A 16,451-nucleotide genomic window follows, 5' to 3' on the forward strand; every position below is an offset into this window, starting at 1 on the left:
CTCAGATCCTCTTACATCTGACGTTCAATCAAAGCCCCCACATCAGCAGCTCAACAAGGGGGGAAAAAAAAAAAAAAAGCATGAAATACTACTGCATTACAAACCTGTCCTCAGACTGGGGTTTACCAGCACAGCGTGCTGACCACTCTGCGTGGTTGCTCAGCTAAAACATCTTCCCCAAATAACGCTTCTCATTTGGTGAGAGAAAATACAGCTTCAGTGAAAACGGTACCTTTTACTGCATGGAATCGGCAACCCAGCTAATCTGCATTGTCTCATTCCTGGGCTTTAGCGAAATCCTGTGACTAATTCCATGTTTTCACAAAGGAGCAATGTGGAGATGGAAGAGAAGTGGCCAGATCTATGTCTTCTGATCGGCATTAAGCTATAGTTCAGCAACACCCTCCAGAGACTGTCCCATTAGCTGCAGCCCACCTTTCTGTTCACACCAGCTCGGGAGCTCAGGACCTGATGCAAAGAGCAAGAAGCAGCACTAGACAAGCAGCAGCGCGGCTCGAGAGATTCTCTTTTCACCTAAACAAACAGTAGTCGACACAAGTTAAAGTATCATAGAATAGCGTGTGTTTTTCAGCAGCAACATGGGAACTTTTTCCATTCAGCTTTTCCAGGGGAATTTTGGCCTTTTCATCTTTCACTTGAAACCTTAAGATTATACAAAACCTAAGAAATGATCTTGATTAAGGAGGTGAGGGGGGAGGCACCCCTTCTCCAAGTAAGTGTTGGAGGATTTCTCCTTGGCTGCTAAGGGTTTGTGTTGGGTAAAGAAACGCTCCTAACAAACCAGCATTCTTTTCCACATGATCAGAGCTAACCGGCCCCCCTGCAGGCAAAATGACCAATCAAATCAGCTTCAGATGAAAACCAGCCCCCCCAGCACTATAAAAAACAGGAATGAGACATAGAAACCCATTTTAAAAAAAGTTTTTTTGGAAAAAAAGATCTCTACCAACCACTTGTGGGAAGTTTCTTGCCAGTGTTGGGACCAATACACAAGACCAGCCCAGTCGTTCTCCTGGAGCGCAGATATTCCCCTTCTCCTGCATACAAACCCTTCAAAGACCGGTAAGTACACAAAACAACCTTATTTTTTTCTTATTGCACAGTTAGAAAATGTTCTGTCATTGTTCAATCAAATAAATCAAAGTTGCTTTCAGGGCACAGAGTTTTTTATTTCCAAAGCTTGCTAAGTTAAGCATCACCCTAAACAAAACGGTTTCTGATTTTCCTCTCTCAAAAATACGAAAATGCTCTCTTAGATGACCATAGTTCTAACAGGATACAGAGTAAAACCAAAGTCGTCACGCAATATTTTTTCATATATGTTTCAAGATAAGCAGTGCTGGAAAGACTCTGCAACTCTCCACAAACAGGGAGCATTTGCAAGCCTCCAGCTAAGGTAACTGGGTGTTACCTGGCAAAGTGTTATCAGTCATCTGCACCCTCTTACCGCATTCTTTGTAACTCAGCATTTTGCTTCAGTTCCATCACAAATCAAAGAAATCAGCTTCACATCTTCAAGTCATGTTTACAAGAAAATGGATGGCAGCAAACTTCTCTTACTACAGCCTTACATCAAATATCCTCCCTCTTAACTCTAAATTTACTCCTCCATTAACAAAACCTACTTTTGCATTCAAGTTTCTCTGTAAGGATTTAATATATACTAGCATATTTGAAGCCTTAAACATCATTCAAGCAAAGTCTCGATAGTTTTTCTGCTTCTCTTAAGGTGGCCAAACTACTCGGTCCACTCAGATGCTAATTCACAATCAACAATTAGGGATCATACAGATCACAGTATTGTCAGCATGCTGTACTACATGAAAATACAGTATATACAAACTAGAGCATTACAGATAGCCCCCAAATTCAAACAGCCTTGCTTTCTGTACCATAAAATAAATATATATATACATATATATCTCTCTCTCTATATATATATATATAGATATATATATTCTCCCACTATACTTTTTTTTTTTTTTAAATGTATTCTGTAGTAAACTGTCACAGAAGGTCAAAAGTACCAGCTCTTGCATCCTATACTTTGTGGCACTATTTTTGAGAAGTATGACTTGGGCTCAATAAATTAAAGTTCCCATTTATACAAGACTGACTTATATATGTAACAAAAGTCCTGAAAACTGTTATCTTCATTCTGCAGGCTGCTTGCAAAAACAGTTTTGTCATAAACTACCCCCATTCATCTCAATGAGGCACTGGGTACAAAACCTAAAGGACAAACATGTTTGAAATTTTAACCATCATACTAGCAGCTATAGCAGAAGCTTTCAACCAAAGCAGTTTTTCTAACCAAAATAATGCCTACATTTCTAAGATTGCCTCCTAATGTAAGTTATATGATCCACTCATGTCATCAATACTGAAAAATAACTTCATTTCCTAATGTCAGAGCATCTCAAGGATTGCCATTCAATCTAAAAGTAACAATACTGAGGTGCTAATAGCGTGAAAGTACCTTTAAAGAAAATGAAATTTAGTTTGTTCTTGTTGCAAAATGCAGAGGCAGCTACACATCTGAATTACAACAACTTGGCATACAGAGATGATGTTTAAGTCTGAAACTAGTACAAGGCTGTGTGGGCCAGGTTCAGTAAAGAGGGAATGTCAGCACTCCCAGAAGGACATGCCAGCACCACCTGTGTTCTAACAAATCTTCAAATTATGCCACAGTTCAAGCAGTTTTTGCAGCTTTTCCCAAACAGCAGGTCCTTTTGCCTACTTTGCTGTTATAATGAAGCAGTGCTCTACAAACTGCCTCAAATCCCTTCCAAGGTCAATTAGGACAGATTTTGTTAAGAGCAGAAGCTGAGTAGGTAGGGCAGCACTGTAGACATCTCCCCTGAACACCATTCCATGAAAAGGCACTCAGGCTCCTCAAAGGGTTGCAGCTACATTAGTGCAGTGAGCTGAAAACAGGTTCAAAATGTCATTTTAAAACACTTTCCACTGATAAGGGGAAGCAAAAAGAAAATTAAGACACTGCTGCAAATAAGTCCCCCTGCAATCCTTCCAGAGTCTTAACAGCTGCACTTCTGCTGACAAGAGAAAGGCTTAAGCAAAGGATGCTTGAAAGAGGAAAGCAACATGGTGGCACAGAGCAGGAATGTGCTTCGAAGAGCTCTCGCAACACAAGGAACATCTCAATCAAGAAGGCAAAGTGTGGGAGATCAGAGTGCTGGATCATGAATTTCAGCAATGCAAGATATCCTAGAGCTGCAAGGCTCGGTTTTATTACATATAAATTGTTAACAAGCCAGGTCAGTTTAGAACCTGTCCAACCACTAGGGAAAGGGCAACTGTAACTCAGATTTTAAAAAGTAGTACTCACCCTACCCTGACTTTCCTTAGAAGAGTGTGCAGAAGAAAGAAGCCAGAATGAAAGTGGATGGTAAAGACATTAAAAAAGCTAAGAACTGACATACACATGGTGACAACCATTTAATTTTCAATAGGCTAAAACAGGAAGGATTAGACACACCAACTGCATGATAAAAGACTAGTCAAAAGGCCAAAAGAGATTTAGAAAAGTAACTTCTGACAGTTCCAGTCTTTCCAGTCAAAGGTTATCAGCTGGGAGATGGAGGGAGAAGGAACACCCCAAAGCTACAACAGTTTCACAAGTCAGGAACCAGGTACAGCAAAACCAGACAAACAACATAACATAAAGGTTAAGAGATGACATTAGACAAATCCAGATTAGAAACACTGTATGTAGTTAACAGCGGAGATGAGTATTCTCCAACAAAAAAAGCAGAAATTTTGTTTTCAAGTGAATGCCTTTCCTAAAATATACACTGATTCAAAGTGGGATTAATGTGGGGACATTAAGGATCATGCAAGGGAGGGGATCAGACCAGGTGGTTCAAATTGTACTTCGCAACTTCATTAATTTATGACTAACAAGGAAAGAAGGTATTCATACTTTTTACTACAGTGGGCAAGGAAATGAACAGACAGAGAAAAATTATTTTTAAATCTGTGAGAATTTAAACAGATACAACAGCCACCAAAATGCAAAACTAGTGTGAGTTTTTTTGTTTTGTTCTTTGGTTTGGGTTTTTTTTTTTTTTTTTGGTGGTGGTGGTTTGTTGGGTTTTTTGGTTTTGTTGTTGTTTTTCCCCCCCAAGACTGCATGATGTGTACACCCAGAGGAGTTCTGTTCTCTAAGTGTTCTCCTCTATTCAAAGAAGGGAGAGCTTCTTGTGAGTACTGCTTACTCTAAGATGATAAAACCAAGGCATTGTCTACAGCTCCATCATCCTTCCTATTCAATGATGGCCATTTTCCAGCTGCTTCAAGGCATCCAGAAGGCATCTAAATTTTAGCACAAGGACTCTGCTCTACAGATAAGTCACTCATCATCTGGCTCCCAAAGCACTTAAAATTGCATTCAGGTTATTGTAAATTCCGTAACAGCACAGCAAGACTGAAAACTGTCATCTAGAGAGCTATTCTGTAGATCAAACTCAGATGAAGGTGGGGGGTCAGGCTATACACTAAATAGACTGTGATCAGAACCCACCAAGAAAAGTAGCCTGGTACTACTGACCAGGAGAACCTCAGTAAACCTACTGTATTCTTTGGTACAGGGAGCAGTTTCAAAATATCCCTTCTAAGAGATGTGAACTGGAAAATAAAAACGAGGAGAAAACCACCAAATTCTGCTCAGGCCATCATCTACTCCCTTTGACTACAGCATGGACAGAGGAAATAGCTGGATAGCTTTGAGAACCTACAGATGGAAAGAAAAACAAAAATTTAGCTAAATATTCACTGTGATGTCAGTTCTCATCCTTCAGTATGCATTAAGCTCAAGTAACAGCAATAGAGAACATTCTGTAATTACTAAAATTTGGTATCAAGTAAACAGTCATGGAAACTGCTGGTTTACAGGATCAATGATCACAAGAAAGATTTTTATCTTTCATAAATTCATTCTGAATCCTTAGATTAATGCATTTCAAGATAACACTAAGAGAATACTTTTTTGGAAAAGATCCAACTGTAGCCTGTTTGTACACTTGCATTATATACACAAACAGTCATAATCCAGAGAAAGGTCAAAATTGATGGTGTATTTGTCAGTTTTGATTCATATGTATAATTATGATTTGCAGAATTTACACATTTTTTAAATCCTCTGGTGTTCTACAAACAAGCTTCCTCATAACCTTCTTTAGGTAGGTTGTCTCTATGAAGCCTCTATTTCACATGAATCCACACTTAATTTTAATCTGTCCCAAGTCAACTTTAAACATCCAGTATTTACAAAATTTATGCATTTGAGTGGCCAGTGTCTTTGCAAAAGATAATCAGCATCTCCAAGTTTGGCAAATTTTGAGGTTTATAAGTAACCAAAGGAGCCCAACATGTCAAATGCCTACAATATCCATTTTGTTCCCACATTTGCAATTCAGCCTTCACCCCTTAATTCCCAGACACTTGCTGTCCTATTTTCTTATTTGGCCACTAATAAAAAATACACTGCTTAGGCAGACCAGACTTCAAATTATGTCTCAGTATATTTTCAGTAGTGGTCTCCTGTTCTCTTTTCACCCAATCCTCATATAAACAGCCTCAGACTCTCAGAAGCATCTCTGCCCTGAATACCATAATTCTGCTTAAGTGCACATGGTGGCACAGACAGCAGTCTTTTTCTGAAACAGGGAAGTCTGAAAAGGCTACTTGGTAAACTACAGCACTCCCCTAAAACGCATAAACGTGTCAGAGAAATAATACAATAAACATTATTTCTATAGTACTATTGTTAATAGTATTGGTAAACTACTATACTCTGCCAAAAAGAAGTTACGAAAACAGATATCAGACAAAACTCAGTTTCTTTGCAGATACAGTAGGCCTAATCCCATCCCACTCACTCCTGAAGAATTAAAGCATGCAACTCAAAAGCAAATTTAGGAAGGTAAAGTATGAAAGTTATATTTAAACAACTAAGTGGGGAACATTTGAGAAGCAGTTAGATTTTTAAACTTAATCTTTTTCAGCAAAGTATTACCACAAACAGTGGTAAATTCCTCTCCAGGCTCCTGACTTAATCTTCTCTGGATTGCAATGTATAAATCCTCCTTTGTTGGCTGCAGTATTTCAAACCCTGCTGATGTGTCAAAAACTGTGAACATTCGGCAAAATACAAATATGCTGCACCGTATCCATTTGTTCCTTTTTTCTTCTTTTCTAGAAGATGACAACAGATATGTTAGAGAGCAATAACACCAAATCCAGTGCTCCCCTCCTAACCCAAAGATACCTGAGGATGATCACTAAGGATGGACACAGCACATTCCAGATGGACGGTGCCCAAGGAAAAGGTCTGGCGTACCTCCGCGACGCATGGGGAATATTAATGGACATGCGCTGGAGATGGATGATGCTTGTCTTTTCTGCTTCTTTTGTCCTTCACTGGCTAGTCTTTGCAGTGCTTTGGTATTTGCTTGCTGAGATGAATGGGGACCTGGAGCTGGACCACGATGCTCCACCTGACAACCACACTATATGTGTTAAGTACATCACCAGTTTCACAGCTGCTTTCTCCTTCTCACTGGAGACACAACTCACAATTGGTTACGGCACAATGTTCCCAAGCGGGGACTGTCCCAGCGCTATTGCCCTGCTGGCAATACAGATGGTCCTGGGGCTCATGCTGGAAGCCTTCATCACAGGTAAGCCTTCATATTTATATTTAAATAGAGTAGGTGTAACAACTCAATTTGAGAAATGGAGGCAGAATAGTGGTCAGATTAATATTTGAAAAAAAACAATTAAGTCAGTCACTAGAAGGGTGATGAGACTTCAGCAGTGTAGTAGTAAAAGTTAAACAGCTTTCATTAACAAAAGACATAAATTAGGTCATATCAAGATTTGGACTTCAGAGTTCCACTATTCATTGCACAATACTTGCAGCAGATCCCCACTTATCACTCGCAATCACTTATTATACCATTATCTCTTTGAGATTTTTTTGATGGAATTACAATATTTAAAGCCAATTTGTTTTGATTTTCAGGTTTATTTTTGTCTAGCTGAAGTATTTTTGTGGATCTTTAACTTGGTGTTTAAGTATTCCTCAGTACCTGGCGAAATGAAAAATTTTACAATATCACACCTATTTTGAGGTATTTTAAGTTACTGTAATTAATTCTCAGGTTTAAAGTATTTCAAAAGACTTTAAAAATACACAGGTCTACTGCGTATTAAGAAAGAGCTTCTTCAGTGGTAGCACACAGAGATCAGGTGCTACTACCAACTACAGTAAACTGGGGCAAGCTAATGGATCGCCTTCCTACAGCTACAGTTCACTCTTCAAGTATTAATAAGTGAACATAGCTTAGAAAAAGAAGCAATTTAGGAAAGCTACACTTTTTAAACAGAAATGGGTTAGTGTGATGCCAGTATAGCAGTTTCCAAACATGTACGCAGAAGCAAGAAAGACCACGTCCACCCAAGCCTGCTTCTGTTCCTTTGGGCTGTCTGACAGAGCTCACAGGCTGCAGGGAACCAGCCTGGGCACGGTGCTCACATTCAGTTTGTTCTCTTCCGTAATGCAGGTGCTTTCGTGGCAAAGATCGCCCGACCGAAGAATCGGGCATTCTCCATCCGCTTCACCCACTCTGCCGTGGTGACACACACCGAGGGGAAGCCGTACCTCATGTTCCAGGTGGCCAACACACGCTCTAGCCCGCTGACTAGTGTCCAGATTTCTGCTATACTTTACCAAGAACAAGAGAATGGGCAACTGCACCAAACTAGCGTTGATTTCCACCTAGACAGCGTTACTTCGGATGAGTGTCCTTTTTTCACCTTTCCACTAACCTACTACCATTCCATCACTCCATCCAGCCCCCTGGCTGCTCTCCTCCAACAAGAAGATGCTCACCATTTTGAGCTGGTTGTCTTTCTGTCAGCTGTGCAGGAGGGCACAGGAGAAATGTGCCAAAGGAGAACATCCTACCTCCCCTCCGAGATCATGCCGTATCATCGCTTCGCCTCCGTGCTAGTGCGCAATGCCAAGGGTGAATATCAGATCAAGATGGAGAATTTTGACAAGACCATTCCTGAGCTCCCAGCTGCAGCCGACTCAAAGACTCCAAAAAAGACTGCCAAGGAGATCCGCATCAATGGACAGCACGCCGACAGCTTCCAGCTCTGCGAGACCGGCCTCGCAGAATAGAGAGAACAGATCTGGAACTTTGGCCTTTTTTGATCATTATTATATTAAATTTTCAGGTTCCATTTACGACCTTCCCTCCTTGCCTGCCCTGCCATCTTCTAGCAATCTTTCTCTGGTATTCACATCCTTTTTGATTACATGATGATACACAGAGTAAAGAAAACTGGTGTGCCCATGTAAGCTTAGGCTGGATTAACCACCCAAAACAAAGACACAAGAATCACACAACTAATTCCTGGAAATTAAAAGAGCTACCTGCTGAATTCACCAGACTATGATTAAAGCTGCACTGACCCTGAAAGAAAAGACATTCAGAACTCCAAAAGCTGAGCAAAATCATAATTAACCAGCTTTGTGACAAAATGTACAACAATACAGAAGAAAAATCTCAGTCAAAATCAATATGGTGTCATTCAGTAAATATATTAGTTCTGGGATAAGCAACTGTTCATCCAAGATCCTAATTTTTCTGTTCTATTAACTCTTTGGGGATATGGGGTTATATTTTTGAGATGGCTGAATTCACTATTTGAAAGTACTGCCAATCTCCCATGGCAGTGAAAATCACTCCTGCTGTGCTTATTAAGCAAAACTGTAAATACTAACTGTAGTTCTTCATTCTGCCAAATTGGAGGAGAACATCCCATCCCAAGACAAGTCTGTGAAGACACTATCAACAAATCTTGATGTATATAACGGATACTGCAGTGGAAATTTTTTCATATCTGGAAACACTGAATAAATTATTTAGCAGTGGAAAGCAAACTGTTCTAGATTAATTAATGTACTTTTTTTTTTTACAGGACCATACATTCTACATGTTCTCCCCTTTGTGTTGCTTGCCTCAAGTAGGTTTGACCCAGAAAGATGCACTGTATACATGAGAAGTAGAACTGCATCTATCTGTATTTTATGCTTTAACATCAATATTCGCCTGTACACAGAGCACAAAAATATTTAGAGACACTTGAATCAATTTTGAAATAAAAAATTGAATCCAACTATACATGAGACTTTTGTATTTAAGTGGCTCATAAACTGATTGCAATTAAGACATTGTTCTGAAGCTCCTAAATAATTCAGGAAGCTAAAGAAGAAACAGAATGATGGATAATTATTTCCAAGCTCTTAACAAAAGCAGTGTCTATTACGCATTCAAACTCGAAGAGTCAAGCAACGTTATCTTTCAAAGGTAAAAGGCTTTTCCCAGAAACCAAGATGGCATAAATACCAACCTTCATTGACAACAGCATAGTATGTCACCAAACGTGCCTTCTTTTAAAAGTAGTCTGAAGCTGCCTAATGAGATACTGGTTAACTGAATTCTTCTTAAGCCCCAAAGCACTTCAATTAAGTGTGTTCATGTCCCAAAAGTAGTTAGAAAAAACGCTACTATGTCTTAGGGTCTGAGGAAACAGGAAGCAGCCTCATAGAAGCATTTCACACAGGGAGGGGTAACAAGGCAGAAGGCCCAGGCTGTCATTGCAACTCAGCTCTAGTTCCAAAATCATTTAAGTAATCCCTCCGTACATTCCAGGCCTCAGATTTGGGTTATAGATACTCTCAAAATCACTTTTTTTTTTAGATTTAATTTTCTTCATAAGCAGTGATGAATATTGTGAAAATCGCAGAGGAACACTATCAAGTTACATTGCCTTCATCCCAACTTTTCTGAGCTGATGATTCATATACTGTCTAGATATCCTTTTTCACCCTCATATCAGTGACAATAATTTAAGTATTTCTTGCAAGCATTGTTTGCACAGCCTCTACCAATATAATACATTGAGAAGAGTCCTACAAGTTAAGAACCAGTGCAAGAGCAGTAGAACAGATGCTTGCGTCAAGTCTGAAATAAGCATTAACGAAAAAGAACAGTATTATGTGTGATGTATTGTTTTCCCATATATCGCAGACTCCAGTCTCAAACAAACCAATTGTTCTAAAACTCAGATGTATAACCCCAACAGAACAGTACTAGAATCTCACCATTTAGAGCCAAAGGTATAAATGGCTATTTCTCAGTTAACATCTAACTAAAGTGTGGGTTGCTTCGTTTGGTTTCTAAATGACACGAGACTTTAAAGTCCTGTTTTTAAAATAATTTTCTATGTATAGATGTTGTTTAAAATGGGGCACGGCAGCAAGCATAAAGAAAAAATACGTTCAGTATACACTAAATGCAATCTTCAAATACCACATTTTGGAATGTCAGGCTGAAAAATACTACAGAAGGAAGTTGACAGACAGACATGACTGTGTAGTTATTTCAGAACAGCTGCAGAACAAGGGGTAGAGAAAACCCCCTATCGCTTTTATGCTTCCAGAGAACTGGGGAATCACAGATGTTTCATCAAGTACTGGAAACATGCCATGGCCCAAATGGACTGGTAGCCTAGAAAAACTGCTGATAGGCTCTGATGCAATAAAATTGCACTCCACGCTTTGACTGACGTTGCAAGAGCAAGCTGGCGACAAACCTCTTTGGATGCACTTCTTGCTACTGAGGTATGGAAGAAAAATAAGTCAGGCAGAATAAAGGAAAGTGTAAGTCAAAGAAATTCAACATCCTTTTTACAGTTACTGGAACACCCTTTTTATATTCAAGTCATCTTAACCTAACCAAAAAATAGACATTAAGCAGAACCCAATCAGATTCTATAACTGACTTACTAAATATCTTATTTCATCTATATTACAATTATTTACTACCAGGGTATAACTGCTGGTAACTAATCAAATCCCTTCAGCTCCTAAATTGCTATTAGTCAAGAGACTGGACAGAAAATTAAGCAGTTCTAAAAGACAACCATGATCAACAAAACAACTTGCTCATTTTCTTTGCTTCAACCTTCCAGAACTGATTTGGGTTCTCAATGAAGTGTTACAACCATCACAATCTGCAACAGAAACTCGCAAATACTTCGTACATCTTCAATTTCCAACTGAAACCAGGAACAGATACTGTTTATGTTGAGAATCAGTCAAACGTGATCTTGCAAACTGTTGTGAGCATGGAAAAAGCAATCATCAATTTTTAAGAACAGCATATTAATCATATTTGAAAAGAAATTATTTGTTGAAGGTCTATACTTTTTTGGTCTCATGATTCTTAATTGAAGGGTTCTTGCATTATCATCCATTATGAATGCCTAGAAGAGTTCAACGTCTGAGTTCTTATTAATTCTGTAACGTGATCACCCACAACAAAGAATATTAAAAAAGCTGGCAATTCAGTAAATTATGTAATTTGAAGCTAATCCAAGGCCCACGAAAGAGCAATGTAAAACTGAAACACCACAAAGTTCGAGACAAATTCCTAACCTAAGGAGTTTAACTAGGATAACAGAAACCAACATATGCAGCTGCTAAAGCACGTTAGTCTGAATTATAAACTGCACACCAATTCACTCCTTGACTTTTCTGCTTCCACCACTCTGTGGGGTATATTAGGGCTTGGTATTAACATACAACTTCTTCTAGCGAATGTGTATCCCTGTCTCATATTTAAAGTATTTTATCACTGGAAAGCCTTTACATAAGACTAATTATTTGTTTATTAATCAGGGCCCAAGTCAAATCAGACCAACACCTTCTGCTAATATTTATGTGCTCTCCACCTTACTTCTGTTTGAAGGCAAAGAGGAGATAAATGGTTGTCCCACTTATTGGGACATTAATCCCCAATATAGTGACATGCAAACATAAGTTACCATTGTTAAAACAATTTTTCAATATTAAAACTTCAAAAAGATGGCACATCTCTTGCCTCTATCACACTGTGCTACAGAGCTTTTAGCCAAATAAAATCAAACTAGAGGAGAAACAGAACAAAAGACGTAAGAGGAACAAAGAGGTACTACAGAAAGCTTTGTGATTTGAAAATAAACACTATCCCTCACAACGAACCAGGATTTCCAAAGCAGCAGATTAGGACACCATCTTCTCTCAACAATGGTTCACAGAAGATGCACTTCCAAAGTTCTGAACACCAGCAACTGCTACAAACGTGACACCCTCTCTACTCACTGAAGTATTAACCCCCATGTGCAGGCAGATATCAGCAAGGACATGTTCCATACTGTAAATTCTTCTCAATTTCAACTGAGAGATGCATCTCCTCCTAAACTGACATGCAATACTTTTATCAGTCTTCATCAGAAATGTGGTACATTCTACCATCTGGATTTGAAAGTGTTGTAATTTCATCACAAGAACCGGAAAGGGCTAAATAAATAAAATGGAATCAGCTATGGTAGATGATATTTTTACATTCGTGTTTTGTAAAAAATGCAATCCTGAAATCTAAGTACTTATTTCTTCCCTTATAGTTTTTTTTCCAAAAGGTTTCTGAACATAAAGACACACTGAAAGTTTGAAGTTTCACTACTGGCATTTAGAGATGGACAATCTCAGGTCAATGTCAAGTTATTTTTAGAAGCAACATCATAGTTTTGTGTTGACTTTCAACTTAAAAAGCAGAAAAATAAAAGTGCTCTTCAAAATACACAAAAATCAGTTAACTATATGGAGAGAGGATCAGAAGGGCTTTGAAAGCAAACGTGGTGATCTAAGGCTCCTAAAACATGTGCCACCATGGTAATCTGGAATATTATTAAAATGACAGCTTATGCTGTTCTCACTATAAAAGTACTGACAGCGAAGCAGGGATTAAAATACATTCCTGACAGCTTCTAATTGCAACTGAGTCGCTTTGGTTTTGTTTGTCTTGCAATTCAACCTGCAATTTTTTTTTAGAATCATAGAACCATTTGGGCTGGAAAAGGTCTTGAAGATCATAGAGTCCAACCGTTAACCCAACACTGCCAAGTCCACCACTAAACTGCATCCCAAAGTGCCACATCTACAGGTCTTTTAAACACCGCCAGGGATAGTGACTCCACCACTTCTCTGAGCAGCCCATTCCAATGCCCCACAACTCTTTCAGTGAAGAAATTTTTCCTAACATCTAATCTAAGTCTCCCCTGGAACAAATTCAAGTAATTTCCTCTTATCCTATCACTTTTACCTGGGAAAAGAGACCAACACACACCTCATTACAACCCTTTTTTTTTCTGACCCATGCTTTACCAATACGCTCACTAAGGAGGATCTTTAGCCAAGACTCCCTCAGCAAAGACCAAAAGATCCCCTGGGTCCTAAAAAGGCAAGAGTCCTTGTCAGTAAGCCTCTCCTAGTACAAACCTGTCACTAAGCACATGTGGTACATACATGTGGACATGTGCCACAGAGAGCGAGCAAGGTCATACCAGAGAACAATCAACACATGAACCCACGAAGCAGAAATTATTGCACTTGCAATAGATGTTGATAAAGGAGAACTTGAATGTTCTTCACGCTCTCAGTATATATAGTGGGTATGTTCCACCTCCAAGACAACAACCCACTTCCAAGTTCAGCTGAATATTCAGACTTAGTGGGACAAAATTAAGGATCCAGTATTCTGCCTGAACATGGCCAGCATGAAGCATTTAAGGAACAGAATAGGAGAGGGATGGCAAAGATGCGGACAAGATGATAACCTGGAGGAACAGATTTGTATGATGACTTCAACTGTTTTCACAGACAGTAATTCCACCAGCATGGGAACCTCAAAACATTGCTGTTTGGATCTACTTCACGCTAGCAAGCATTCAAAAAAAATCAACGTTTCACACAGTGCAGAAGTCTTAGCCACCAAAATAGCACAGGCCAGGAATGTTTAAAAACTGCACTGAAAAGGCAAATTGCCACAGCACACCTGTTAATCAGTACAGACACCTTTCACTGAAGTACAGGACTTTAGTTTCAGCTGTAGACATCACATCTTAATTGAACAAACAGAAGCAGATTTCTCTTTTCTAAAACATTCAGATGTCTAATAGTGGAAAAAACACAACTTAAAAAGCAACACTTTGGGAACACATTTAGGTAACCTGGCACAGTATCATGAATCTTTTATCGACAATACTTGGAGTAATATGAAAAGTTCATGTACATATAGGTCCCTTTCCCAAAACACACCCTGTTCCTCCCTCCCATTTGCTGCCCATACAGTAACAAAACCATACCTGGATCTTTTCGCCCTGGTTTTTCAAAGCGTCTGTCTCCCCTAGAAAGGCAGAATAGAAGTTTCAAATAAGTTTTTGGAACTTCTCCACTCATTTTAGGTATGGCTTATCTTTTTCTTAAGCTTGGTAGGGGACATTTTTAAAAATCAGAGCTTGACAGTGTCTTTAAAGGTCCAAGTGACAATCAAAATTTTCAGGAACACTGATACACACACAGCCTTTGGCAACTAGGTATGTTTTGAAATGCAACCCTGAGTACTGTCAACAAAGCTCAGCCTAAAATTGAAGTGAATCCTTTAGCAATCCATATTTTCACCCCATCGTTTCCACTTCAACTGTGATAATTTATGTTTTCTTGAAGTATTTCCTTCTTCCCAGGAACTCAGCAGAAAAATTATTTGCAAAAATACTCTTTTACTTGCTCCTGAGTTCCTACAAATATTACTGCATTGACTCCATCTTAGAAATGCAGACACTCCACTCACAGATACGCCTAATCACCATTCCTGAAGTGTTTTCATTAAGTCAAAAGGCACAAATGCAAGCTAGGCAGATGCATGTAAAAAAACTTGAAGGGCTAGAGTTCTGTTACCTTTCCTCCCAACTCTGTGATCTGTGCATTTCCCTGCCCCCTCCTCGCCCAAATCCACCCTCCACTTCATCAAAACTTCTTTGGTAGAAACCGCTTTCTCCTCGGCCTCTGCCTGAAAAGACAAAAAACACAAGTGTTTGTACAAATTATAATAGAAGCTGGAAGAATCAGGTAGGTTTTCCTTTCCTGGTGTCTTTGTAAACTAATCTTGCAGTCTTAAGCCCCAGTGAAATTATCTGGGGCAAAGGAAAAAAAGACTGAAAAAAAGAGTCTTAGTAATTTTTTTTAATCAAGAAGTACAAGATCAGACAGAACAGGCAAACAATTCTGAAATAAATACTATGCAGAGAAACACAGAAAACAGATACTTACCCAACAGAAATTACCAAAAAAGGATGCATTGTTCACACAACATCCACACAGTGCATGTGTACTTCACACTCAAAAACGAGGCTGCTTTTAACAACAGAATCCAGTATAACAGCACTGCACTGCAGATGTACTCGTAACTATTGTTGTCAAGGTTAGTGAGTGAGAAGGAAGCCTCACCCCTACTCAGCTCTAGTGATTCTCAGCAGAAATCTCCCCCAGGAGCAGCAGGGGGAAAAGAAAAATCACAGGACAGGTATAGGCAGGACAGCACGAAGAACCCCAGTAGCTATAGAATAAAAATTATCCTCACTTTTTCAAGAAAGGATTCTCTGTAGGTATCTCATATCAAGCCTCAAGACAAAAAGTTACAGATGTATACTCAAGTAAAGCATCCTGAAGCACGTCTTCAGTGTTTGGGTAAGTGTGGGATGTTTGGTTAAAAAAGAAAAAATGCAACAGAAAAACACCACCCACACACATCCCCCACACCTTCAAGATAGCTTCCAGCACTGCTTAGATGAATGGCTAGGGTGAAGTTTCCGGATCTACAAAAGGTAAACATCGCTTCACAAAGTGCTACAGCAGAAGAAATGGGAGCTTTTTATCAGCTAACTTACCATTTAAAGTATTTCATGGAAAGAAGACAAGTGAAATACATCAATCAGCTGGTTGTCAGGATAATGCCTTTCCTACATACACATGTAGTCTCTATAGTCAAGTCCAAGAACCTACAAGGCATCTGGTAAAAGAAATTCCTGGCTACGAAATTATCACAAACCTCAATCCTTTGATATTTCTCTCTTTCTGGCTTCAAGAAAACAAACCTCAAAGGATGAGATGCAATTCCAGCTGGAGGAATAAGACAGAATGACCAAATGAAACAGGAAATAAACACCTTGAGAATGGACACCAGTCTCTGCAGTTTTCTGAGGAAAATAATAACAAGCCTCTACATCTAAAATCTAAAGACCCCTGGATGTATCAGGGAATTGCACTGTATTCCAATGTCCCATGACAAGAGGCTCTAAAAAAATTAAAAACAAAACAAAACAAAATCAAGGCAGTTGCACCAGTTTCTTTACTACTCTGTACCAAAAGAAAAGTGATCCACAGATAATCCAGCCAGGCTCTGCAAATACACACTGATTTTATATCAGGTAGTACAGGTTGCAGGCTGTGTACA

General features: G+C 39.1%; 1 protein-coding gene across 12 annotated transcripts in view; it reads right to left on the bottom strand.

The window, feature by feature from the left end:
- Positions 1–16,451, bottom strand: part of GIGYF2 (GRB10 interacting GYF protein 2) — a 76,673-nt gene that overhangs the window by 32,558 nt on the left and 27,664 nt on the right. For 10 of the 12 annotated variants that reach the window (XM_082057171.1, XM_082057173.1, XM_082057170.1 and 7 more), the window contains 2 exons: positions 14,897–15,008; positions 14,305–14,345 (listed from right to left, as the gene is read on the bottom strand). The exons of 1 other annotated variant lie outside the window; for it this stretch is intronic. In XM_082057171.1, the coding sequence (XP_081913297.1) occupies positions 14,305–14,345; positions 14,897–15,008 (153 nt within the window). Of the gene's footprint in view, positions 1–6,061; positions 6,241–6,313; positions 6,508–14,304; positions 14,346–14,896; positions 15,009–16,451 lie in introns of those variants that run through there. One more of the 12 variants, XM_082057164.1, reaches the window with a different exon arrangement.

The sequence above is a fragment of the Streptopelia decaocto genome (genome assembly GCF_964273445.1).
Source record: "Streptopelia decaocto genome assembly, chromosome: 6".
Taxonomy (NCBI): domain Eukaryota; kingdom Metazoa; phylum Chordata; class Aves; order Columbiformes; family Columbidae; genus Streptopelia; species Streptopelia decaocto.